The 27323-nt window shown below is 50.6% G+C and overlaps 1 protein-coding gene across 3 annotated transcripts; it reads right to left on the reverse strand.

Moving 5' to 3' along the window:
• Positions 1-178: 178 nt before the first annotated feature.
• On the reverse strand, positions 179-27014 carry SCARB2 (scavenger receptor class B member 2). Of its 3 annotated transcripts, none has more exons than XM_064149714.1 (13): positions 26832-27014; positions 18217-18374; positions 14777-14924; positions 12406-12594; positions 11600-11691; positions 10604-10723; positions 9180-9358; positions 7645-7763; positions 5906-5979; positions 5047-5098; positions 3467-3625; positions 3287-3345; positions 179-1286 (listed from the first exon to the last, which is right to left on the reverse strand). In XM_064149714.1, the coding sequence occupies exons 1-12, from the start codon at positions 26946-26948 to the stop codon at positions 3316-3318; spliced, it is 1437 nt and encodes a 478-aa protein (XP_064005784.1). In that variant the 5' UTR covers positions 26949-27014; the 3' UTR covers positions 179-1286; positions 3287-3315. The 3 variants fall into 3 exon arrangements, with proteins under 3 accessions (XP_064005784.1, XP_064005783.1, XP_064005781.1); XM_064149713.1 differs by having other exon boundaries at positions 3275-3345; XM_064149711.1 differs by lacking the exon at positions 3287-3345 and having other exon boundaries at positions 26832-27013.
• Between the last annotated feature and the right edge of the window lie 309 nt (positions 27015-27323).

Genomic DNA, 27323 nt, shown 5'->3' on the forward strand with positions numbered 1-27323 from the left:
GAGGCAAAGCTGCAGCTGTGGCACTGTGAGCAAGCTGGGATGTGCCAGGGGTAGCTAATACAGACATGGAATAACTGCAGGCACCATGGAACTGCCCAGTTGGAGCTGGCTCCAGAGGGACAAAACCACTGAACAAATCTTCAGCTAGGCAAAAAACAACAACCCTGAACCAAAACAATGCAAAAACCAATGCCTCTCTTTAGAAGACCATAATAGAGTTTTCAAATACATTTCTTTCTCTAGCTCTAATGGAAATACTTCTCAATGAGAATATTCTTTTAATTGGGGGGGGAGGGGGGGAATACTCTGGGTGATTTTTAAAACAAGTTTCCACTTGACAAGTTAAAAAAACAAAAGAGACCCCAACCTGTTGGACTCCTCAAAACCTTACACAAACCTTAATACAGAAGTGTGCTTTTACAGCCCAGGCAGTGACTGTGACTGCCAAACCTGTGTTCATGCTGAGAGCTGTGACACACACACACCAGAGGAAAAAAAAAAACCCACACCATTTTTGGACCCTCCACCCTCCAGAACATTCTGTTGTAAGTTGAAGGGATTAAAAAAAGAACAAATCCAAATAACCCCAAAACTTCAAAGGATAAAAGCATGGCTAACATGCAACGGGATCCTGTGCAGAGTTAGAAGGGTTAAGAGGCTTCTTTTTAACCTGGCAATTACAGATGCTTAACACAGTTTTGCTCAGTGTTTTGGGTTAGTTGTACAAATCAGTGCTGCAAAAGGCCTGGTGACATTAATAACAAACAGTCAGTGCATAACACTTCAGAGAGAAGACAATACTAGGCCTAGGGCAAAATTGTCCATGGTTCCTGGGTGCTCCAGGATCCTGCTCTGCTTCTAGAAGGGCTCTTTGCAGCCCACACTCCTGAGGCTGTTCTCCAAGGTTACCTGTGGTGTTCCTCTCATGAATCAGACCCTTTTGTTTCTCACTGATAGAGTGGTTGTGATCCTCTGTGGCTATCAGTGCAGGAGCAAAGAGAGTGCAGGGTTGATAAAAGCAGGATCTCAAGCAGTTTGAAAACGTCATTTTGAAGTTGTACCACAGCTGGTAAGAAAAGTCTCCTCCCTTGCTGACAGTGCAGATTCTCTTCCACCTCTATACCACAAGAAGTTAAATACTTGGGACCGTCCTTCCTTCCCCGGTGGACAGCACTGGACAGTGGTAGTTGGCATTAGGTCAGCTTTAATGGTTGGTTCTCCAAATTCATGGTAAAGAATATCTACTAAGATGTCCTGATGAGTGGGGACCTTTCATCTTCAGTACTCTGAAAGAAAACCAAACACACACACACAACACAGCAAAGTTAAACACAGCCCACTGGAGAGCTTCCACGGTAGGGAAGCTGGATGGCCAAACTCTAAACCAGGGAAGGAAAAAAGCTCTTGGCTCCTACTTCTAGCTACAGCTTCCTCTAAGAGAACCAGCACCGCACTGAAAAAGCACCAGAGGGGGAGTGGCAGCTTGGGCAGGGACCTCAGGCTCCTTGTTAGCATCCTGCAGATGGTGGCAGGCTGTAAGCACCCTGATAGACAGTAAGCTGAAGATGAGGCAGCAGTGTGCCCAGGTGGCCAAGAGAGCCAATGGCATCCTGGCCTGCATCAGGATCAGTGTGGCCAGTAGGACAAGGGAGGTTATTCTTCCCCTGGACTCAACACTGGTCAGGCCACACCTTGAGTGCTGTGTCCAGTTCTGGGCTCCTCAATTCAAGAAGGATGTTGAGGTGCTGGAAGGTGTCCAGAGAAGGGCAACAAAGCTGGTGAGGGGCCTGGAACACAAACCCTATGAGGAGAGGCTGAGGGAGCTGGGGTTGTTTAGCCTGGAGAAGAGGAGGCTCAGGGGTGATCTTATTACTGTCTACAAATACCTGAAGGGACATTGTAGCCAGGTAGGGGGTGGCCTCTTCTCCCAGGCAACCAGCAATAGAACAGGGGGACACAGTCTCAAGTTGTGCCAGGGTAGGTATAGGCTGGATGTTAGGAGGAAGTTCTTCACAGAGAGAGTGATTGGCATTGGAATGGGCTGCCCAGGGAGGTGGTGGAGGCACCATGCCTGGAGGTGTTAAAGAAAAGCCTGGCTGAGGCACTTAGTGCCATGGTCTGGTTGATTGGATAGGGCTGGGTGCTAGGTTGGACTGGATGAGCTTGGAGGTCTCTTCCAACCTGGTTGATTCTATGATTCTATGGTGGGAGGGGGGGCTGCAGGGAGAGCTGTAACCAGCTGAATTACTTTGGTTTGCAGGAAAAGCAACAAAAGCAGTGTAGAAAACCATGGGATTTTGGTGTTGGTTTGTCATTTTAATCCCTCTGCAGTGTTCAGGAACATCCAGGAGAGCTGGTAGGAAGCTACAGATGTAGGGTGGAGCAGGAATGTCTGGGACAGAGGGCTCAGGTGATGGGACAGTATTGACTCTCTAAACACAGAGAGACTCAACACCTCAAAGGAAAAAGTACCAGGGTGGCTTGTAAAGGACCCTGAAGTACAATCAGAAGAGCATCTGCTCATGAAATGCCTCCTGAGAAAATAAAGAATGAGGCCAAGAGAGCCAAGATCAGCTGCTCCAAGCCACTGCTTGAGGACAGGAGCTTGCAGACCTTGGCTGCCATGACCATCACACTCAGTCCCATTGGAGATGTGATGGCAGTGGGACATGGTGTGGTCAGGTGCTCTGGAGGCAGGCTTGAGGGTGCCTTCTCACACTGCTGTAAGGTAGGACTTAGGAAACATCACACAAGCAAGGCCACAGCAACTACAAGGAGAAAACAGCCTCCTAGAGTACCCAGTCTGTGTCTCTAACCAAAGGGTTTGTCTGGGCTGAAGGCAGCTGCCTTGCCTAGTAGGGTGAGATTTAGGCATCAGCTTGTGACATGACCAGCAGCCTTAACGCCAGCAGGTCACTTAGTGACAGAACATGTCATTTAGAGACAGAACATGCCATTCATTCACAGAACATGTCACTTAGTGACAGAACTCATCAGAAGCAGACATGCAGACCAGCAGTGTCTGGAGAAAACTGTCTGCTGTACAATTCATCTGTCCTTTGGCTGCAGCGATCGTGGCTCCAATCTGCTGGCACCACACAGTTGTTTCTCTTGAGAACACTGTCAGATTGCTGCTGACTTAAACCTGCCCAGCCACTGTGATTGATTTTTTTTGCATCTTTAGCCCTCAGGGTCCTCTAGACAGGCTGATTTTTTTTTTTGTTTTACTACTGCTGGCAAAGGAATTAGGCACAAAAGTCAGGACCTGCCTTACCACGTCGCTTACATTAGCTCCACTCCTTTGCTTTGCTGCTTTTATTCTGAGTCTATTAAAACTTCCCTTCCCTAGAAAGGGCATTTTAAACAGAAACAACATATGAAAACGTGTGCAGAAGGACACTGAACAGGTAAAAAATCAACACAGAAAGGTGTGCAGGAGGCAAGGTCATGTTCAAAGGCCACTTACCTCTTCACTTACTCCCCGGGACCTGCACACGAGCACAATGAAAACAACGCCAAAAACGATTCCTAGAGCCATGATTACAAAGGGGATTCCAGTTACAACACTGGCTTCCAGCAGGACATGCCTGAGCTTGGTGGCAGATCCTTCATCAATCAGAACACTCTGGAGCAGGCAGAGATGAAGAGGGAGAAAAGGAAATTATTTGTGTTCTTCCTTTCTATGAGATCAGCTGAGTTTTGTGAAGGGTAGGGAAACTACACTCCCGCAGCTCTCCCCCTCTGCTTTGCTGCTTCTTGATATCCTTTAGGAATTGTTAGCTCTCCTCACATAGCCAGAGGGAGCATCACAGTATCACAGTATCCAAGTCTGTTTCTTGGAAGTAAGCAGTGACTTTTAACTCTCAGTTTAGGAATGGGAGTCATGAAGGCCAGAAATGATGCTGTGCATCACTGCAACTGAATCTCAAGGAATTCAGTGATGCAACTCCAGCACAAGGATCTTCACAGAAGGTGACTCAAAAGAAAAAAGAGATAGGATCTCCTGAACACAATCCTCCTCAGCTGAGCAGCCCTTTTCCTCATGGCCAATGCTTTGGAAATGAAAAGGACTGAGAGCGTTTGACAGGGTGGGCAGAGGCCAATGGGATGAGATTGAACAAGGCCAAGTGCAGGTTCTGCACTTTGGCCACAACAACTCCAAGCAGTGCTACAGGCTGGGGACAGAATGGCTGAGAGCAGCCAGGAAGAAAGGGACCTGGGGGTACTGGTAGAGAGTAGCTGAACATGAGCCAGCAGTGTGCCCAGGTGGGCAGGAGAGCCAATGGCATCTTGGCCTGGCTCAGGAGCAGTGTGGCCAGCAGGACAAGGGAGGTTATTCTGCTCCTGTACTCAGCACTGCTCAGGCCACACCTTGAGTGCTGTGTCCAGTTCTGGGCTCCTCAATTCAAGAGAGATGTTGCAGTACTGGAAGGTGTCCACAGGAGGGCGCCAAAGCTGGTGAGGGGCCTGGAGCACAGCCCTGTGAGGAGAGGCTGAGGGAGCTGGGGGGGTGCAGCCTGCAGCAGAGGAGGCTCAGGGCAGTGCTCATTGCTGTCTACAACTACCTGAAGGGAGGCTGTAGCCAGGTGGGGTTGGGCTCTTCTGCCAGGCAAGCAGCACCAGAACAAGGGGACACAGTGTGAAGTTGTGGCAGAGGAGGTCTAGGCTGGATGTTAGGAGGAAGTTGTTGGCAGAGAGAGTGATTGGCATTGGAATGGGCTGCCCAGGGAGGTGGTGGAGTTGCTGTGCCTGGAGATGTTGAAGCTAAGCCTGGCTGAGGCACTTAGTGCCATGGTCTAGTTGACTGGCTAGGGCTGGGTGCTAGGTTGGACTGGATGATCTTGGAGGTCTCTTCCAACCTGCTTGATTCTATGATTCTAATGCTGTGGTCAAGAAGCAGCACGGTAGTGATGAAACAGCACCAGGCTCTTTCTATCACTGTATGAAACAACAAAGCAAACAGCATTTTCTTTTCTGGTTAGCTCAGACTATTTTTGCAAGCATAGAAATCCCAGAGTGCTGCAGAGATATCAGCCAATTCTTTACCTCATTTATGTACATCACTGGGAAGATCAGCGTTCGGACGTTGCCTGTTTCACTGGGATAAAAAAAAACCACAATACAAAATTAGGGGGTTGCAAGTTTTCAACTTGTAGAGGTCTGAAGACAGATTGGAATAGAACAATGAATGAGGAAATTGTCCCTGAAAAACCTCTGGGTTGTTCCTTTTGATTGGGGATTTTCATCTTCCTGCTGGAGTAGAAGAAATCCTCCGCCCTGGAGGTGTTCAAGGCCAGGCTGGAGGAGGCCCTCAGCAACCTGGGCTAGTGGGAGGTGGCAGGGAGTTGGAACTGGATGAGCTTTAAAGGTCCCTTTCCAACTCATTCACTGCATATATGAATTCCAATCTCCAATGTAAATAATATCTGGTGTGGAGCAAACTGGGGAGTTGGTTTGGAGACAAAAAAGCAAGAAGGACCCAGAAGAGGCTCACTAATAAGCAAGTGAATGACAGATTTGTGCCAGTCGTCAGGAATGCAAAGCTGAGCTGCTGTTGAAGGTTGCTCATATTTGTAAAACACAGAACCTATTGTCCAAGCAACATGTGCACAGCAGCAAAAAAAAAACCCCAACCTCCTGAATGTTTGGCACATATGAAGGGGCAGCTTACTCACAAGCTGTGCTCCTGGTGCTGTTGTGAAGAAGAAACAGCACCAGTTCTGCTGAGAGGACTGGGCAGATAAAAAGCTGCTGTTTTTCAGTTCTATAGCAAAGCTGGGCCAATAAACACTCAGCTGAGAAGCTGAGTAGGAAGAAGAGCTAGCATCCAGCACTGGGGAGGTGTAAACCAACATGCCAGAAGGACTCAACAGTATCTGTGTGCAGCTGAGCAAGGAGCACTTACAAAAACTCAGGTAATTTCCTGACGTGAACATTGACCTGCATCCTCTTGGCTGCCTGCAGGACAAGCCCTGTCAGCTGGGAAGAAAAGAAATCAGTGTCATAAAAAAAAAAGGAATGAATGTGAAATACCAGGAACTGGGAGAATGAAACCTAATATTTACACTGGGGAGCACCAGACAAGGCACGACAAGATCCACTTAGGGTTGTTGTTTACTTCCCTTCCCCAAGATCTTCTTGGAAAGGGCAGGAGTTTTGTTGTCCAGAGAGTCTGTGGATGCCCCATCCCTGGACTAGTTTGAAGCTTTGAGTAATCTGGTCAAGTGGAAGTTGTCCCTGCCCATGGCAGGGGAGTCAGAGCTGGATGATCTTCAAGGTCCTATCCAACCCAAACCATTCCATGAACCTATCAATCTGCAGCAGACTGTAGCAGAGGAACAATGCCATCGCCTCCTGCTTCTGCTACACAGAACAGCTTGATGAGTGCTGCTGTGAGCCAGGCTGGGCACGATCCTGCTCTCTCCCTCGACCTACATTTGTCTGTGTGGATCAGTGCTGTACTGGCTGTACCTGGGGCAGAAGTAATTTCCTTTGAGGCAGCTGATATTGGGCTGTGCTCTGGAATGATGATGAAAAGAGCCAGCTCGTGGATGTTGTAGTTCCGCTGAGCAGTGCCCGCACAGCCTGAAGGCCTTTTCTGTTTCTCACTCTGCCCTGCCTGCAAGTAGGCTGGAGGTGGACAAGAAGCTGGGAGAGGACACAGCCAGGAGAAGCTGACCCAAAGCTGCCAAAGGGATATCCCACACCCTGTGGCATCATGCTCAGTGATGAAACACTGGGTGGGAAGCTTGCCAGGGCTGCTGTTGCTCAAGGACTGGCTGGTGGTGTCCCACTGAGAGATTTGTGTGTCACTTGGGTCTCTTGGGTTTGTTTCTCTTCCTGTCTTTTCTTTATCTCAGCCTGAGTTTTCTTGCATTTATCCTTCTGAGTATTTCCTCCATCCTGCTCGAAGGGCTGAGCTGCCTACCAGGGTGTGCTAGTTTGAAGCTAGCTAGAATATTTGGGTGAGAAGAATTAGATGATAGGCTGTGAAAAGGAAACAATGGTGATGTCTGCTTCACTCATAGGCTTGCTGAGATGTATAAAAACAGGAGCACAAACATTGTAGATAACAGAGTTGCTCTCCAGCTCTGGCTGCCTGCACTTCTCTCTCTCTAACATGTTGTCTAACCAATCCATCTGCTTCTTAACCCCCCTGGCCCATTCTCCAAACTCACCTTGAACGTAAGGCAAAGTCTGGGATAAAGTAGAGGGGTGGAAAGGAGGTGGAAGGGTGCTTGTGAGCCCCCTCCTGAGGACTCTGGTTTCTGAGAGGGCTGCTGTGTTTCTGTATTGCTTTTCAACTTGTCTATTTCTGCACACAGCTGTATATATTGTGCTACATACCTGCTTGTATAGTGTGCTAAGCTGTAAATACAAAGCTTCATTCTAATTTCCAGCTCAGCTGAGTCTAGTCTGGGTGATTCCATAAGAGTGGGGGGGTGGGGAACACCCAAACCATCACACAGAGTTAACCCCCAAGTGTGAAAAACCATAGCCCATCAGCTGCAAGCTCCCTTTATTTCCAGCATTTCACAGCTAGAATCCCAACAACTCTGCAACCTACCATGGAAGGCACAACCCTCATTCTTTCCTAGCACTCCTCTCCTGACTCCATACCCCTTCAAAATAGGCTGCACTTACAGGGTTGATGTCCAGAAACGTCTCATGGTATTCCTTTTTTGGGTGCATGCCCTCTATGTCCTCCACATACTTCTGATCTGCTTGGTAAAAATGTGGAGCTGACAGGAATATTGGAGCACCTGGAATGGGAAAAACACAGAAAGTGAAAACATGGAAAATCACCACCTAAAATAAGCAGAGCAGGATTCAAGGAAGTCTTTGAGGACTTCAAAACTCTTTCCACTCTGTCATTAACAATCAAAGGTGAAGTCCATTCTGAGGCACAACACTGACTCCCTGGCTTCACAGTTTTTCCCTTGTGGCCCATCAGCATGGCTTCATGTCTTAAGTTTCCACAGAGATGATCAGAGAGCTGGAGAACCTCCCCTAAGGGCACAGGCTGAAAGGATTGGGGTTGTTCAGCCTGGAGAAAAGAAGGCTCCAGGGAGACCTCAGAGCAACTTTCTGGTGAAGGGAGCTACAGAAAAGCTGGGGAGGGACTGTTCAGAAGGGTCTGTCATGATAGGATCAGGGCAATGTCTTGAAACTGGAGCAGGGGAGGTTTAGGTTGGACATGAGAAGGAAGTTCTGCACAGTGAGGGTGGTGAGACACTGAAACAGGTTGCCCTGGGATGTGGTTGAGGCCCCATCCCTGGACATATTCAAGATCAGACTCAATGTGACTCTGGGCAGCCTGCTCTAGTTGGAGGTGTCCCTGCTGCCTGCAGGGAGGTTGGCTAAGATGACTTCTGAGGGTCCCTTCCAACCCGATGCACTCAGAGAATCATAGAATCAACCAGGCTGGAAGAGACCTCCAAGACTGTCCAGTCCAACCTAGCACCCAGCCCTGGCCAGTCAACCAGACCACGGCACTAAGTGCCTCAGCCAGGCTTGGCTTCAACACCTCCAGGGATGGTGACTCCACCACCTCCCTGGGCAGCCCATTCCAATGCCAATCACTCTCTCTGCCAACAACTTCCCAACAACTTCCTAACAACATCCAGCCTGTACTTTCCCTGGCACAACTTGAGACTATGTCCCCTTGTTCTGTTGCTGCTTGCCTGGCAGAAGAGCCCAACCCCACCTGGCTACAGCCTCCCTTCAGGCAGTTGTAGACAGCAATGAGCTCTGCCCTGAGCCTCCTCTTCTGCAGGCTGCACACCCCCAGCTCCCTCAGCCTCTCCTCATAGGGCTGTGCTCCAGGCCCCTCACCAGCTTTGGCGCCCTCCTGTGGACACCTTCCAGCACCTCAACATCTCTCTTGAATTGAGGAGCCCAGAACTGGACACAGCACTCAAGGTGTGGCCTGACCAGTGCTGAGTACAGGGGCAGAATCACCTCCCTTGTCCTGCTGGCCACACTGCTCCTGAGCCAGCCCAGGATGCCATTGGCTCTGCTGCCCACCTGGGTCAGCCTACTATCTTCCAGTAGCCCCAGGCCCCTTTCTTCCTGGCTGCTCTAGTTGGAGGTTTCTGTGCTGCCTGCAGGGGAGTTGGCTGAGATGACTTCTGAGGGTCCCTTCCAAGCCAATGCACTCAGTGACTGTGTGCACATACCCTGCTTGCAGACGCTGACGTTGAGCACCCCAGTGCCAGGGCAGTTTCCTGGTGGAACACAGAAGCCAGCATTGTCTGGGTTCACTGTTGTGTTGGCAAATACCAGAGCAGGAGGCACAAAGCGGTAGGTTGGGATGCCTGAAACAGTTCCTGAGCTGTCGTACACGAGGTAGAGAGACCTGCAAGGGAGAAAAGCCAGGCCCAGAGTTGTTAGTCCTGAGCACACACCTACAGCTGCTGCAGAGGTCTCTTTGCTGAGGCCTGGGTAGCAAATCTGCAGTAAACTGCAGGCTTGGTTTAAGCCCATTCTAAAACTCTTTGCTGTTACATACACCAGGCTTTTGCTCAGCAAACACACAGCTCACTGTTCTGCTGCTGCTCAAAAGAGGCAGTCCTGTGCCTGCTGCTGCTGCAGGGACTCTGATGCCTGCCTTCAGCATCTCAGGGGCTCACTCTGATCCTCATGTTCATAGAACCAGAGTGGCTTGAGTTGGAAGGGACCATAAAGATCATCCAGTTCCAACCCCCTGCCATGGGCAGGGACACCTCCTACCAGCCCAGGCTGCTCAGCCTTGTCTTAATCATTTCCAGGGATGAGCTGTCCACAGCTCCTCCAGGCAACTTGTTCCCATCTCACCATCATCATAGTAAAGAACTTCCTAATGCCCAATCTGAATCTCTCCTGCCCTAGTTTCAAACCACTGCCACTTTTATCACCACAGGCCCTTACTGTCCGTTGTGTGACAACATGACACTAGAAGGGACAAGGAAAGGAACACAGGATGAAAGACAGGGAAGTGCAGATCAGTTTTGGTTTTCAGAGCAGGGAAATGGGCAAGGAAAGAGATAAGGTGGAAGTCAGGGAAGGAAACACAAAGGTTTTCTGCATCTTGCTGCATTTTAAACAGCTTTAAGTCATCAATGACTGAAAAGGGCAGTTGGGTTCTCTGAAGGGGAAGATTTTGGAGGAAAGCAGCTTTGGGCAAAGCTGATATCAATCTTTCCATCCTTCTTATTACTATTCAGGCCAGTCTGTCCTTCCAGCCACCTTCCAAGTGTTCATAGATTCACAGAATGGGTTGGGTTGGCAGGAACCTTAAAGATCATCTAGTTCCAACCTCCTGTCATGGGCAGGGATGCCTCCCACTAGTCCAGGTTGCTCAAGGTCTCATCCAACCTGACCCTGAATACCTTCAGGGTGGGGGCCTTCACTTTATCTTTATCTGGAAACAGCCCATCCTTTCCTTCATGCATGGGCTTGCTCTGGTGTAACTCTCCCATCCTTCATGCCATGAATAAACACAGAAGGCTCCTACTGTTAAATAAAATCATGGCAGGAAAGCCAGCAGCCTACCATCAAACCTCAAGAGGAATGGACAGAAATGTCCTGCTTTAAAGTCTGAATGATATTTTCCTCTCCTTACCTGCAAAAATCAGAAGAAAAGATGTAAATGTTCTCATCTTTGCTGATCAGTGGGTGGAAGGATGTCCCATCTGTCCCATTAATCATGTTACATGTCTTTGTTGTCCACCAGCTCAATGACCTGAAGAAAACAAAGCAAAGAGAGCAAAGGTTAAAAGAGCTTTGAGTGGTGGTCAGGCAATGCCAGCAAATCAGAATCCTAAGTCCTCCTGCCACAGCTCTGCTCACAAAAAGGGGATTAAAATGGGTTTAAGTTGCATTTGTAGTCTGTATAATTGGTGCCAGGCAAGCAAGAATATGCCTGCAGGAGTTCCACCCATACATGTCACTGCTGGCAGATGTTCTGGTTAATGCAGAGGGATGCTTTAGGTAGTTCATCTTTGTCTTCTTCTTAGCACAGGCTTCCCACTGAAGAGGTTTAGATTCATAGAATGGGTTGAGTTGGGTTGGCTTGGAAGGGACTTGCAAGATCATCCAGTTGCAACTTCTTGCCATGGGCAAGGACACCTCCCAATAGCCCAGGCTGCTAAAGGGTCAAGGTTGCTAAAGGGGCTAAAGGTTGCTCATCCAGCCTGGCCTTGGACACCTCCAGGGAGGGGGCATCCATGAGCTCCTCAGGCAACCTGTTCCAGAATTTATTCCTAATTCCCAGCCTAAATCTCCCCTCAACAAATGCCCCAGCCTTGGCTTTGGGTCCAGAGCAGAAGGAAGGGTGGTGTTGGCAACAGTGGCTCTGCAGACACAGCAATACTGTCCCACCTCTGCCAAGGGGCAGGCTCAGAGGTGAGTTCTCAGCAGCTTGCTCTCTGAGGGCTGTGCTGTCTGCCTCTCATGGTTATATGACACACACCAAAATCCTGAGGGGCTGATGCAAAGCTACAGCTGCTATGAGCTACTCAGAATAAAAGGGCCCATTTTTGGGAATCAGTGCTCATGCTCACCCAAAATCTGAACAGAGCATATGTTGGCAGAGGCCACACTGTACTGCAGGACTTACTCTTTTCCTTTCCATTCCACAATCCTTGAGAAGTTAAGGTAGTCTGTCTCCCCACTCAGGAAAACATATTCTCCATCATCAGTGCCATTCATCTGCAAACAGAGAGGTGAAGTTTTCATCACTCTGCTCATTCTCTAACACCTGCCTGGTAGCTGCAAGAGGGTGGCAGGAGGTTAAGCTGTCAGCACTTCAAATCCACCGTGGGACTCACAGACTGCCCCTGAGGCAAATGCAGAACATTAAACTCCACCTTGAATAGAGAAGATGTGGAAGCGACTGGGCTGGGTGCTTACACCTCCCAAATGAAGGAAATACAACTTCGAGGAGCTTTTTTCTCCTTTGAAATGTGCTTATGAAAGGAAAAAAACCAATAACCTTTGGCAAAAAAACCCCAAACCCAACCCATAAACCCACAGGAAATAATCTGAGCACTGCAGAGCACAGAGTCACAGAATGTTTGGGGTGGGAGGGATCTCCAGAGGTCATCAAGTCCAACCCTCCCTGCCAAAGCAGGATCACCCAGGGCAGGTCACACAGGAGCACATCTAGGTGGGTTTTGAAAGTCTCCAGAGGAGCCTCCACAACCTCTCTGGGCAGCCTGCTCCAGGGCTCCAGCACCTTCACAGTAAAAAAGTTTCTCCCCATGTTGAGGTGGAGCTTCCTGGGTTCCAGTTTGTGTCCAGTTTGTACTACTAAGGACATTGGCCAGGAAATGTTTCTAGTGGCTTGCACAGCCAGCCCCACAAAGCCCACAGGCAGTGGTCATTGCCCACCTGAAGCATCAGGGGGGCTTGCACCCCAGTTACCTTGTTAAAGAGACCAAAGACTGGGTCAATCTCGGGGTGCAGCAGATGGATGGTGGACAGTAGCCTGTCTTTGTAGCCCCACAGCAGCTCATGAACGGTGTGAATCGTGAACAGGGATTCCTGGTACAGGAGCAGCAGCACCTCGGTGGCAAACTGAAGAGGGGTTGACCTGGTCCACTCCATGGCAGTCTGCCAGGGGTTTGGATAAGGGAGCAATGGTCAGGTTTAGTGGAGAACAACTAATGCCAGCTGCATACAAATGCAGACACTGCAGTGTTGCACATGTTCTGCATGATCCCAGCGTGGTGGGGGTTGGAAGGCACCTCTGGAAATCATCCAGTCCAACCCCCCTGCTAAAGCAGAGGCACCCACAGCAGCTTGCCCAGGATCACCATGTCCAGGTGGGTTTGGAATCTCTTCAGAGAAGGAGATTCCACAACCTCTCTGGGCAGCCTGCTGCAGGACTCCAGCACCCTCAGAGCATTCTCCTTAAGCTCAAGTGAAATCTCCTGGGTTCCAGCTTGTGTCCATTGATTGTCCCTTCTCCTGTCACTGGGCACCACTGAGAAAAGTCTGGCCCCATCCTCTTGTCCTGCATCAGCACTGAGAAGATCCCCTCTAAAGCTGCTCTTCTCTGGGCTCAGCAGCCCCAGAGCTGCTTTCCTCCTCATAGAGATGCTCCAGGCCCCTCAGCATCTTCATAGCCTCCAATGGACTCTCTCAGTTAGTTCCCTGTCTCTCATGAACTGGGGAGCCCAGAGCTGGACAGCTGTGGTCTCACCAGGGCCTCACTAGCTCCACATTGCCAAGTGTCAGGTAACACAGTGGCTAACAGGTTCTTCAGCTTTATTGCCACAGGCATGAGCTCTTGCAGACTCCTGTTCAGCCTGCTGCTGGCACACAGCCAGCTCAGCTCCACGCCATCAACTGCCAGAGGCTTCAAAAGGAAGAAGTGAAACATGCAGAAGTGCTTTCTAAAGCAGCCTAAGTCTCACAAATATCTTACAGCTGGAGATGGGCTTTGGATTTCAGCCTTAGGAAGTCACACTTTAGGGCTTGAAAAGCTACCAGTTGCCAACAAAAACACAATGTATTTCCTTTCTAGCTGGCAAGTCATTTTACAAGACAGAATCCTACAATGGTCTGGGTTGGAAGGAACCTCCAAAGCTCATCCAGTCCAACCCCCCTGCAGTCAGCAGGGATAGCCTCCACTAGAGCAGGTTGCTCACAGCCTTGTCCAGCCTGACCTGCAATATCTCCAGGGTTGGAGCCTCAACCACCTCCCTGGGCAACCTGTTCCAGTGTTCCAGCACCCTCATGGTGACTCTGGAATACGAGGACAGGCTGAGGGAGCTGAGGTTGTTCAGCCTGGAGAAGAGAAAGCTCCTGGAAGACCTAATAGCAGCTTTCCAGTCCCTGAATGGGGCTACAAGAAGGCTGCAGAGGAACTGTTTCCAAAAAGATGTCTTTAAAACAGCAAAGGCAAAAGAAGGGAATATTGCTTGGGTGAGCCAACCTGTAGTTCTAGTCCTGCCTGTTCACACCACAGTCAAAAATCAGAGCAAGAGATAACACTTAACCACCACTCAAATGGGACTGTAAACACTGTGAGTGTTTACAACTTTTAGTACACTGAGTCCTTCCTACTACTACAGGCAGGGGATTTATGTCTTCAATGGCAAAATCAGGCAAGGCAGTTTGGGAAGTGCTGGGGGAAAAGGAGAATGTTCCCTGTAATTGAAGCCAGTTAAGCCAGTACAGAGAGTGAAGGTTCAGTGACACAGCCAGCAAGTAATTTACTACAGTCTAACTCCCTTTGCAAGCTTTGTCTCTGCTTGTTCTCACACTGCTCCTGTGAGACCAAAACTCAGAGTCTGTCTCTGATCACCAAAAGAAGATTCTCTGCAGAGGGCACTTGCACCTCACACAGTTTTGAGGTGGTTTCATTCTGACATCTCTTCCCTTTCAGCTCTGTCTCAAAACTCCTCTGCTGTAATTGTTCCATTCCCAGCTTGAGATGCAGACATGGAGGCACTTCTTGACAAAACCAGCCCCAGGCATTCCAAACGTTCCCATTCCAGAGTCAGCTCCTCCTGTGCATTTGCCATCACTAACTGCTGAGTTTCACTTAACAGTTTCTGCTCACCCCCGAAGTGTGTGTGTCAGCTTGCAGCACAAAACCGAGGCACTACCAGAGGTGTGTGAGGAAGGAGGGACAGCCCACACCAAAACTGAATGTGCCCTCTGCCCCAGGCATAAGCTGCCTCTCTCATTCTTCAGTCCCCACACAGGGAGAGACAGCATGGAGCAGCAGCTGCTGGTTAGCAAGGGTGTGGGGATGACTTCCAAACAGAAAGAAAAGCAAACTCACCACTGCAGGGATATTAATGGTTCTGATCAGGTCCACCTCAGGGTCTCCAACTGATTTCTCAGGTTCAAATACGTAGGTCTTTGGATTCAGAGCAGATACTTTGGTACCATTGTCCAAAAACTGAACATGTACTCTTGGCCTGTATTCCCTGGAAAACAAGAACCAACCAAGTTTACAAAGCACAAACAACATTAACTGGGGAGACTTCACCCAGACTACTGTGTCTAGTTCTGGAGCCCTTAACACAGGAAGGACATGGATCTGATGGGGGAGGTCCAGAAGAGGGCCACAAAGATGATCAGGGGGTTGGAGCAGCCCTGCTGTGAGGACAGGCTGAGGGAGCTGGGGGTGTTCAGCCTTAGAGCAGCTTTCCAGTGCCTGAATGGGGCTACCAGAAGGCTGCAGAGGGACTGTTTGCAAAGGCCTGCAGTGACAGGACAAGGGGCAGTGGTTTGAAATGAGAGCAGAGCAGATTGAGATTGGATGTGAGGAACAAGTTCTGCATCATGAGAGTGCTGCAACACTGCAACAGGTTGTCCAGGAAAAAAGCTGAGGGCCCATCCATGGAGATATTGAGGGTCAGGCTCTGAGCAACCTGCTCTAGTGGAGGATGTCCCTGCTGACTGCAGGGCAGTTGGACTGGATGACCTTTGGAGGGTCACTTCCAACCCAGACCATTCAATGATTCTATGAACTGCAATTAACTGATGGCTGCTGTACTGCTTTAGGCACAGAGAGATGGCACCTGCAGGTCATTAGGACCAGACTCATTTTTGCTGCTGTCAGTGTAAGCTGACCCAGACCTCACAGGGGGCTTCCAAAAATGTCACCACCCCACATGTATTTTTACCTCATCTTTAAAACCCTCTAAGGGAAGGGAACATTTCAGAGAGCACAAAAGGATTCAGAGACACACTTCCAGACTGGTATGGAAAGAGCCTAATTTATACCCTAGGGCTTCAGCTGAAGGGATGGAAAAGGACAGTTGTGAAGAGCCTTCCCTGAAACAGGCAGGAGTTAAGGTGTTGGGAGTTTGAAGCAAAGCAATGTCAACAAACTCTGGAGGGAATGTAGACTTAAGAAGCCTCTCCAACTCTAAAAGGGCTGGAGAGGAAAATAACACTCCTTGATCAGGGATGTGAGTAGGAGGATCTGGGATGTTAAAGGCAAACAGCAAGACCAGGCAACATTCAGGTGTTTTATGGATTCAGCAGGCTCAGGCAGATGAGCAGAGTACTTTAGAGTGAATTCTTTCATATGCTGCAAATTCAGCTTCCAGGCTTTACAAACACCAGCACCACTCCATTTCTGCTACAGAATCTGCCCCTGTGCTAGCTGGGTTCACAAAGTGTGTTGGTCAGAACTATGAACTGCAGGAAAAATACACAGGAGGAGATTCTGCTGAGCTTTCTCACCTTCCCTCTGTTACCCTGCTTGTCTGGGCCAGTTCACTTCCAGCCTTTCTCCCCAGTACTTTATAAACACACTGAGCTACACACATCACACTGGGGCATTTCAGGTGTTCTGCCACAAGGAAAACCTAAACGAGGCATTGGAACAGGCTGCCCAGGGAACTGGTGAGGTCGTTGTGCCTGAAGGTGTTCATGAAGCATGTGAACGTGGCACTTGGGCACACGGTGTAGTGGCCATGGTGCGGTTGGGTTGATGATTGGACTCAGTGGTCTTAGAGGGCTTTTCCAAATGAGAAGTTCTATGATTCTACAAGTTTTTGATGCTTTGCTCCATGGAGCCTGTGAGCCAAACTTGGTCTTTTGTGTCTAGCTGGAGCATGCAAGCCACCCCTACCATTTCTCCCTTCTCCCTCTCCTCCCACATGCTTCCTCTCTTCTCTCACCCACTGCTGACAGTCTGGTGCAGGGATTAAAGAATCTGCCACAAAAGCACACTCCACTTCCTACCTTTCCTCTTTCTTCTCTCCTACAGAGCCAGCAGAATCAAGGCCTGCTCAGACATGCCAGACTCAGACTAACCAAACCAGCCAGAAGCAATGAAACACGCAGGGCTGGAAGGCTCAGTCTCCCTCCCACCACCATTACCCAGCCAGGGACAGCCAGAGTGGCTGGGCTGCAGGGGAAGGCTCTCCCAGTGAGCCACAAACCAGCAGCTCAGGCTGGGTTTCCCCTCAGGCACTCCCAGCCAGCTCCAGCGCCAGCCCTGTCCATCCCACTGCACCCTTCCGTGGCTAAGCTGCAGCAGGGATGTGTGATCCCAGGGGACATTCAGAGCTGAGGAGAGGGAAGAAAAGAAGCCAGCAAAGGGAATAAAGAAGCAGCTCAGGCTGGGCTTCCCCTCAGGCACTCCCAGCCAGCTCCAGCTCCAGCCCTGTCCATCCCACTGCACCCTTCCATGGCTAAGCTGCAGCAGGGATGTGTGATCCCAGGGGACATTCAGAGCTGAGGAAAGAGAAGAAAGAAGCCAGCAAAGGGAGGCTAAGAATCAGGGTGCAGAAGAGCTTTAGGCTGTGTGGTTCATTTAGGCAGCTTGAGCTAATGGAGGTGTCCCTGCTGACTGCAGGGGGGTTGGACAAGATGCCCTTTGAGGGTCCCTTCCAACCCAATGCAGTCTGTGGATCTGCTACACCTGGAGCTGGCCCTATTTACCTTCTTGACAGGGAGTATGCACTGATGCCTAATTACCAGCACTGTACTACAGAGAGCTGAAGAAAAGCTTGGATGTGACAGCTTCTGTGCCTTTCCTCCAGCTCTGCTGGTTTGTCTAGTACAAGATATTTTACCAAAGAAGCCCAGGTTGTTGGCCAAGGCTGAAGAGACAGCACTGAAACACAGAGGAGATAAGGGAAAAGATTACAGCAGAGGGTGAAAAAAAGCTGAGTTGTGGGAGGAAAGAATCAAAAGGGCAGGACAGAGTGCAGAGACCAAGGACAAGAAGAAATCAGCCTTTTTGCTTGGGTTTTCTTATCTCCCATGATTTCCAAGACCATGAGACCTCCTGCCCCAGGGCTGCTCTTGTTTAACATTGCTGCAAGCAGAACAAAGCTTGTAGTGACAGGACAAGGGGCAGTGGCTTTGAGCTGGAAGGTTGAGACTGGAGATGAGGAAGAAATTCTTGACAGTGAGGGTGGGGAGACACTGGAACAGCTTGCCCAGGGCTAGGGGAAGGTATCCCTGCCCATGGATGGAACTGAATGATCTTGATGGTCCCTTCCAATTTAAACCATTCTATGAAGCTATGAAAATCCTGCTCAAAATGTGACAGAAGTCACTGGATTGATCTGAAGCTGCGTGCAGGCTCTCCAGGTGTCAGCCTGATTGTGCTGTCTGGGTGTAAACTTCCACTCACACCTTAACAGGTAGGTTTTCCCTTAGAGTGGGATCCCAAGTGTTCTGAATCCCCTTTTGTTTTTGGCTTCCCAAACCTCCCAGGTTTAGTGAAATGTGCAAACAGTGTCTTGGTCCTACCTGTAGGTGTATGGCCCTATTTCCTCTACGAGAGGACTATCACCTTGAAGCACTTCTAGAGGGTTGGTCACATTAAAGAAGTAGAACTGCATGTAGACTGGAGGAGGAGGATCTTCCCAGGCCTCAAAGGTTTCTGTGCCATTTTTCAGCACTGTTCCCTGAAACAAGAGAAAGAGAGAGCAGCTGTTAGTGAGAGATGCTGCCTGGTGTTCAGAGGAGAGAATCTTAGAATGGCTCAGCTTGGAAGGGACCTCAGAGGTCATTTACTCCAGCCCCCCTGGCCTGGGCAGGAACACTTCTCAACTAGACTTGGCTGCTCAAGGCCTCATCCAACCTAGCCTTGAACACCCTCAGGGAGGAAGCAGCCACAACCTCCCTGGGCAGCCTATTCCAGAGTTTCACCTAAGACCCAGTCTAACCCTGCTCTCCCTCAGCTTCAAACCATTCCCCTTGTTCTGTCTCTAGACACCCTCATGAACAGTCCCTCTGCAGCCTGCCTGTGTCTCAGGCTCACAGGATGTTAGGGGTTGGATGGGACCCAAAGAGATCATCCAGTCTAACCCCCCACACAATCCAGCTCAGGTCACAGAAGAATGCATCCAGACAGGCCTTGGAAGTCTCCAGAGAAGGAGACTCCATAACCCCTCTGGGGAGCCTGTCCCAGTGCTCAGTGACCCTTACAGTAAGATCCCTATAGGATTCCCTTGAGGAATTCTGTGCCTTCAGAACAAGCACAGGCAATGGGATATGAGGCCCCAATTCTACCAATGCTTACAGACATGCCTGGCTTTGAAGCACCTCACTAAATAACAAGATCAGACACATGCTACATGGCTCACAGGCTAGGGGCAGAGGTTTGCTGGGTTTGTTGTTCCACTTCTTCCCACAGACACCTCAGCCTAGCATTTTACAGAATGAAGACTTAGGAGCTGTTACACAATGATCCTGTGGCATCTCCTCTGTCAGCAAAAACCTCACCTGGTGGAAGACACCATCAAACATGCCAGTATTACAGATAAAAGCAGAACTCAACATGGGGAGGCCAAGTAGTCCTAAGAGAGACCTCTTAGGAGGCCAGAAAAGCAGCTGAGATTCCTTCTGGTTATGATTTCCTTGCCCAGGAATGCCAAATTCCAGCACAACTGGGAGATTCTGTCTCCAAAGCAGAGTTTGGTTTTCAGTGGACTGTGAGGAAAGCCTGCAAATAACAAATTGCTTTCATGTAAGCAAACTGCACCTCTGTGCAACTCTGTTAAGTTGGAATCATCTACAGGTGTCTACAACTACCTGAAGGGAGGCTGTAGCCAGGTGGGGTTGGGCTCTTCTGCCAGGCAAGCAGCAACAGAAGAAGGGGACACAGTGTGAAGTTGCGGCAGGGGAGGTCTAGGCTGGATGTTAGGAGGAAGTTGTTGTCAGAGAGAGTGATTGGCATTGGAATGGGCTGCCCAGGGAGGTGGTGGAGTCATGTTCAAGCCAAGCCTGGCTGAGGCACTTAGTGCCATGGTCTGGTTGCTTGGCCAGGGCTGGGTGCTAGGTTGGGCCAGATGATCCTGGAGGTCTCTTCCAACCTGCTTGATTCTATGATCTCTCAGGGGAAGCAGTGGATTCCCCTGCACTGGATAAATTGAAGCCTCATCTTGACAGACTGCTGGGCCAGGTCATTCTATGATTTCACCTCCACCATCACCTGGAAAGGCTGGGCCAGATGGCTCTTGGGGTCCCTTCCAACCTGGCATTCTGTGTGTGTGAACAGAGAATATAGTCTCGACCCCATCATGTGTTGTTACCAGCCCATTCTCTCCCACTATAAAAGCATCACCTAAGGCTTTTCAGGCAGCTCCACCACTGGTGCTGCTGCAGGGGTAGTACAGGGATCTGTGGCTTGCAGGGTGAATTTTTTTTTAGGCATAAACACAAAGGAAAGCATGAGTTTGAAAATGTCATCACCTGTGGGCAGAAGCAGGGCAGAGGGGGAAATACTTTGCAGTTAACTGTGTCCATCAATGCTTGCTCTTTTCACTCCTCTGAGCAAACAAGTCAAACATTCTAAGTGCAAGCTCCAAAGCAGGGCAGACTGCACAGCTGCCACCTCTCCCTTGCTGTTTATGGGGCCTTAACTCTATCAGCCACAGTTGTCTCAGGACTCATTCTTGGCCTTCCCACTTCAGGAGCTGTTTTCCTTCCTTGTAGATTTGAATTTTGCCTGATTAGATAAAGAGGAGACTGTTTCAAAAGGAAAACTTCTTGGCAGGAGCTTGGCAGAACTGCTGCATGGCAGCACAAGCCAGCCCAGCTGGCAGCACTCTGCAGTTGCAGGCTGCTTTCCTCTGAGAATTTCCAACCAGGTTATTCTGTGGCACAGCACACACACAAAAATGATCTATTTGAGACATGCTCCAGGAGCTTTGAGGATTGCTCTGGAGTTACCATCACCTCATTTCCTACACAGCCCCATCCTGGCTGCTTGTGAACTATCTACCCTGTTTCAGCTGGAAGTGGGGAGATTGAGACTGGAAATTAGGAAGAAATTCTTGACAGTGAGGATGAGGAGACACTGGCACAGGTTGCCCAGGAAGATTGTGGATGCCTCCTGCCTGGAGGTGTTCAAGGCCAGGATGGATGAGGCTTTGAGCAACCTGAAATAGTGGGAGGTGTCCCCACCCATGGCAGGATGATTTTTAAAGTCACTCCCAACCCAAACCATTCCAGGATTCTGTGCCAGGGATGGTGCCCAGTTTGATGCAGCACCACCAAATGCAACGTGGGCTTCTACAAACACACATGCACCAGCTGGCACACAAAGGGCACTGAGCAGAAGGAACTGAAGGAACAGGTTGATTTAAACACAGGCTTCTGAAATGTTGAAATCATGAAGTGATGCCCTGGGAGGTGTGCCACAGAGCAGAAGGGCAGTGAAACCAAGTCATTTGGTGGGTTGTTTGCTGGAGCTGCCTTGGCAGGGTTTGAGTCTCCCACAGGAGCCACCTGTCTATTTATAGCTCTGCACAGTGACAGCCAGGGCTGTAAATCCAGCATCACAAACTTCTGAGCTGGCTTTGCACAGACTCCCAGGGAGCTCTCAAACAGTAAAATATGGGAAGCTTTTTTATTCCCCTCTTCACCCAGGGATATTTGGGTTATGACCTGATACTAAACAGCCTAGGACCTGAGAGAAAACACAAGCACATAGTCTTAAGCCAAAAATGTGTCCATGTTCCTCAGCTGATGGCATACAAGTGTTGCTCTGCTGCCCTTCCCCCACACCAGAGCAGGATCTGCTGTTGCAGGACTGGGACCACTTGTGGGTTTTTTGTCAGAGGTTGTGTTCACTGCTAGGATGGGCAGGGTGTGAAATCTTAGCTCACAGATCATAGAATCACAGAATCAACCAGGTTGGAAGAGACCTCCAAGATCATCCAGTCCAACCTAGCACCCAGCCCTATCCAGTCAACCAGACCATGGCACTAAGTGCCTCAGCCAGGCTTGGCTTCAACACCTCCAGGCACAGCAACTCCACCACCTCCCTGGGCAGCCCATTCCAATGCCAATCACTCTCTCTGCCAACAACTTCCTCCTAACATCCAGCCTAGACCTCCTCTGCCACAACTTCACACTGTGTCCCCTTGTTCTGTTGCTGCTTGTCTGGCAGAAGAGCCCAACCCCACCTGGCTACAGCCTCCCTTCAGGTAGTTGTAGACAGCAATGAGCTCTGCCCTGAGCCTCCTGTTCTGCAGGCTGCACACCCCCAGCTCCCTCAGCCTCTCCTCACAGGGCTGTGCTCCAGGCCCCTCACCAGCTTTGTTGCCCTTCTCTGGACACCTTCCAGCACCTCAACATCTCTCTTGAATTGAGTAGCCCAGAACTGGACACAGCACTCAAGGTGTGGCCTGAGCAGTGCTGAGTCCAGGGGCAGAACAACCTCCCAGCAGTGCTGGCCACACTGCTTCTGTGCTCTTTAATCTGAAACATGCAAGAGAGACAGCTCTGCTGTAGTTATTGCTCCTCTGCTGCCTGAGGACAGAGGATCAGAGCTCTCCCCTTGCTGCATTTCTATGCAGGGACTGGAAACACAACCTAAATAAAGTTCTCAGAAGCCTCAAATCAGACACCAGTCCTGCAGGCAGTAGCCTAGAGAGGCCTGAGCCTCAGAGGTGCTGTCTCAGAGAGATGCAACACTGTGCCCATTGCAAGAGCAGGGGGCAAGAGCATCTCCTCCTTCACTCAGAAGCACAGGAGGAGTTCTCCTTTCCAAGTGGAGCCCACAGCCATTTCAAGTGTGCCACAGCATCTCTCCTGCTGACTTTGCTGACCATGCCAGTCCCGGGTCTGCAGCTGCCTCCTTCAGTGCTGTTTCCTTGTCTTGACCATGCTTCACACAAGGGAAATAATAAGCCAGCAACCCTTCCCCATTGTAGCTGTTCCTGGTAGTGATGGTGGGGGTGGGAAATGGTGTTGAACATTTTTGGAACCTACTCAGAGAATTGCATTTCTTACACCCTTCCCCCTGCAAAATGTTTTAATGTGTTCAGTCTGTGCCAGAATTTAACTACACCTACTAAACGCAAGGACAGGATAAGCTCCCAGGCCAACACCAGCAGACTCCTCTGATCCTCACCTTGAGAATGGGCTGCTTAAAGGGAGCATCATTAATGTTTATAAATATAGAAAGGGTTAATGCCAAGAGGCTGGAGCCAGGCTCTGCCTGGTGATACCCAGTGACAGAGCAAGGGGCACTGGGTGGAAGTTGAGGCAGAGGAAGTTCCATGTAAATATGAGGAGGATTTTTTTCCCTGTGAGGGTGACAGAGCACTGGAACAGGCTGCCCAGGGGGGTTGTGGAGTCTCCCTCTCTGGAGATATTCAAGACCTGCCTGGATGCATTCCTGTGTGATCTGCTCTAGGTGATCCTGCCTGGCTGGGGGGTTGGATTAGATGAGCTTTGGAGGTCCCTCCCAGCCCCTGATATTCTGTGATCCTGTGATTTCAACTGATCCTTCATCTACATCTCCACACTAAACTGTGCTGAGAGCTACAGCACTGCACAGTCAACAACAACAACAAAAAGATCAATACCTAAACTGAAGCAAGGGACAAAATACCTTCTATGTCCTTCTGGGTCTGAAGCACTCCAGGCAATCCATCTAGAGATGGCTGGAAACCAAAGTCCAGTGAAATTCCAAGGGATTGGAAGACTAAAATCATCAGTGGAAGGTGTGGAATGTAAAGAAAACACTGGTAAAGGGCTGGTTGCCCAAGTTTGGGATGAGGTGCCTAGATGAAAGTTATTGTATTCATCAGCTTGCTCACTGCAATGAACTGCATGCAGCCAACACAGAGCACAAGGGCAGCACTGCCAGCAGTTCTGAAGGCCTTTCTCCTCTGGGCACCTCATTGAGTCCTGCTCCTGAGAGGTTTTTTTGTCCTTATTCTATGGAGTTTGAGGTGCTATACCCTGACAAGTACAGATACTGGAGCAGTTAGACACCTGATCTGCATACCACTCACAAAAAAAAACCCTGAGACTGGCAAGTAAGACAGAGAATAAGTTGGCAAGACCTGAAAGTCTCCTGCAGCTGCCCTGGTCACCACACATCTGCCTGCTGGTGTTCAAGGGGATGTCACGGCTGACACTGGGCTAGATTCCCCCACTCTTCCCACACCCCTTCTGTACCCAAGAGTCCCTTTCCCTGCCAGACTTCCCTTTCCTTTGGCCAGAAAGGATGCAGCACAAATGCTCTGCTGAAAGCTGCCCCACGTTCAGTGGCTCACAGGTCCCAAGTTTGGGCACGCAGGTGCTTCAGCTGCTCCAAAATGCCATCTCCCACTGCAGCTGCAATGGAGGCTGCAGAGAGCCCTTCCCTGCACGTCAGCTCTGCTGGAAAGCCCCCAAAGGAACATGAACAACCTGGCAGAAGGGTATCTTCTTATCCTTTCTGCCAGTGACAGGAGCTTGAGGAGGCTACAGCGGGCCAGAGCCAGAGAGATGGCGTTCCGGGTCCGCCTGGAAAGGCTCAAGTCTTGCCACACTGCCAAGGCAAAGTGAGATCTGGCTGCTTGCACAAGGCTGTCTAAGCTGCACACGTGCTCACACAAGAGACAGCAACTCTGCAGACAACACACAAACGAGGAGCAGCTCACATGGGACAGAGCACACATGGAAAGCAGCCGAATCAGCAGAGCCTGGGAGCACAACGCTTGGAGCCGAAAGCTGCAGTTTGTGTGGCTGGCTCCTGCAGAGGACCGGGGCAGGGGGAAGCAGGAGCAACGCAATCCAGATGTACACTGCAAGCTGGAGAGCAGTAAGCAGGAGCAGGCTGAGCTCCGGGAAGTTGATCCTGCGTTACTGAAAGCCCTGCTGAGCGAGGAGCAAGTGCCTCTTACATAACCGAGCAGGAGGGGAAGGAGCAGAGAGCCAAGAGATAATGTGCGTAAGGAGGATCACGCCTAAGCCTTGGCAGGCCCACACTCTCCCACCAAACCTTCCTCCTCTCACCACAGCATGAAGAAGAGGCTGAGAGGAGATCTCATTTCTCTCCACAACTTCCTGAAAGAGGGTTGCAGTGAGGTGGGGTTGATCTCTTCTCCTTAGGCTCAGCTGATAGGAGAGGAAATGGCCCGAAATTGTGCCAGGGGAGGCTTAGGTGGAAGATGAAGAAGAATTCCTTTGCTACCAGAGTGGTCAGGGATTGGCACAGGCTGCCCAGGGAGGTGGTGGAGTCCCCATCTCTGGAGGGGTTCCAGAAACATGTGGCCATGGCAGTTGTGGGCATGGTTTAGTGGCTGTGGTGGTGTTGGGTTGATGACTAGACTGAATGATCTCGGAGGGCTTCTACAACCCAAACAACTCCCTAATTCTAGCAAACAGGCTGGGAACGAGAACGTCTGCTGTGATGCAGAGGATGACAGACTCCATTCCAAAGAGACCTAGGTCCCTGGAGAAGGACCTGCACATGCCAGTGCAAAGCTGTGCTGATCTGGCTTGCTTTGCTATGCATACCTGAACACTCACATCACTTCACACCTGGCTTGCAGACTAGAAGAGGATCAAACAACTTCAGGAGCAGGCTTCCTTTACCCGTGCTGTGCTCCTGAGGACAAACAGAGGAGCTGCTCCAGTGTCAGGTGCCCTTGCAGAACAGCTGCCACACTGGCAAGCTGCACGATGACAGCTTTACCCTATGGTAACCCCTCTTTCTTTTTGGCTGTCCTCTTTAAGTTTACAGGCACAGTTCAGAGTGCCACAAGTTGCTTTAAGCTGCCTGCCAACCTAAAACTGCACTCACTAACCCAAACTGATCTAAGTTAAAACAACACAGCTTCTGTGCTAGGAAATGCTCCCTGTCAACACCCCAAAGAACAGAGCAGTGCTCTGGTGAGAGCATCACAGGGGATCAGCAGACTTTGGGCACCAGGCAGACAATAGCACGGCTCAAATCCCTTCATTTGTTAGCGCTTTTGGTTTCTCTGTCAGGGTAACAGAGAGGAGGACATTCCTCAGACTAAGCAGATAAATCACTGTGCATTTCTCTGCCCCACAGGGGTTACCAGCACAGACACAGCTGACCCTTCTCACTGGACCACTGGGTAACTGCAAAGAGCCAGTATGACAGAGGAACAAGAGCCCAGGCACCATAAAGAGTGAAGAGCTCTGCCCTCACTGAATCACAGAATGGTAAGGGTTGGAAGGAGATTATGCAGTCCAACCCCCCCTGCCAAGGCAGGGCCATCTAAAGAAGGTCACACTGGAACACATCCAGGTGGGTTTGGAATCTCTCCAGAGGTGGAGACTTCACTATCACTCTGGGCAGCCTGCTCCAGGGCTTCAGAACCAACCCTTAAATTCAAGAAGTTCTCCCTCATGTTTAGATGGAATTTCTTATGTTCCAGCTTGTGCCCATTCCTCTTGTGCTGTTACTGGGCACCACTGAAAGAAGCCTGATCCCATTCTCCTACCACCCACCCTTTAGGCATTGACGAGATTCCCCTTCAGACTGCTCTTTTCCATACTAACAAGCTCAAATTCTCTCAGTTTTTCCCCTCTCAGCATCTTTGCAGCCCTGTTCCAGACCCCTAACCACCTTTTCAGCCCTACAAAGCACCACGATGGATGCCTCCAAGGGTTCTAAAAGCAGCCTTTAAGGACAGGGTGAAATCCTTGCTGTCAGCCCAGCCTGGGAATCCACCAGAGATGCTCCAGCCGCCAGCACCTCTGGCTGTGCTTCAGCGGCAGCAGCAACTGGAGCATCAGAACCAGCTGCGGAACGGCAGCGCCAACAAACCTGGGACTGGGACAGCAAAACGAGAGGGGGCTGAGGTGTCCCCTGCCCCAGAGGGAGCTGATTTTTACTCCTATTTACCCAGTTTTTACCCAGCCCAGGCGCAGTGCAGCCTGAGCCCCCATCCCGAGACCCAAGCCCAGCTGGGTGGTGCCAGGCAGGGGCGGAGGGGGAGGGGGGGGCACTGCCCAGGGATGCTCCTACCTTCACCCAACCGCAGCTGCTGCAAGGCGTGAGCCAGAAATGTCACTCGCCAGCCCTTTCCCTCCCTCCCGAGGTTATCTGGAGAGGGAATAAATGGGCCAGGAGGCGCCGAGGCGAGACCCGGCCGAGCTCTCACCTGCTTCACCTGCAGGTCCACCACGGTCTGGAAGACGTGTGCCACCAGCAAGGAGACGCTGGCGATCAGCAGCGTCATGGCCAGCACCCCCACCGTGACGAGGCACAGCGACTTCATGGCTGCTGCCGTCGGAGGGACGCAGCCGCCGCCGCCACCGCCGGGCTCCGGGCCGGGCGCAGGGAGGGGGCGGGCGGACGCCGAGCCCCGCCCGCCGACGGGCCGGGAGGAGCCGCGGGCAGCCGCGATGCCTGCCTGCCTGCCGCCCTCCTGCCCTCCTGCCCTCCATCCCTTCATCCCTTCACATCTGCTTTCCCTCCCTCCTGCCCTTCCTTCCTTCCTTCCTTCCTTCCTTCCTTCCTTCCTTCCTTCCTTCCTTCCTTCCTTCCTTCCTTCCTTCCTTCCTTCCTTCCTTCCTTCCTTCCTTCCTTCCTTCCTTCCTTCCTTCCTTCCTTCCCTCTCTCCCTCTCTCCCTCCCTTCTCTCTCTCCCTTCC

This window comes from Pogoniulus pusillus, chromosome 10 (genome assembly GCF_015220805.1).
Source record: "Pogoniulus pusillus isolate bPogPus1 chromosome 10, bPogPus1.pri, whole genome shotgun sequence".
NCBI classification, from domain to species: Eukaryota; Metazoa; Chordata; class Aves; order Piciformes; family Lybiidae; genus Pogoniulus; species Pogoniulus pusillus.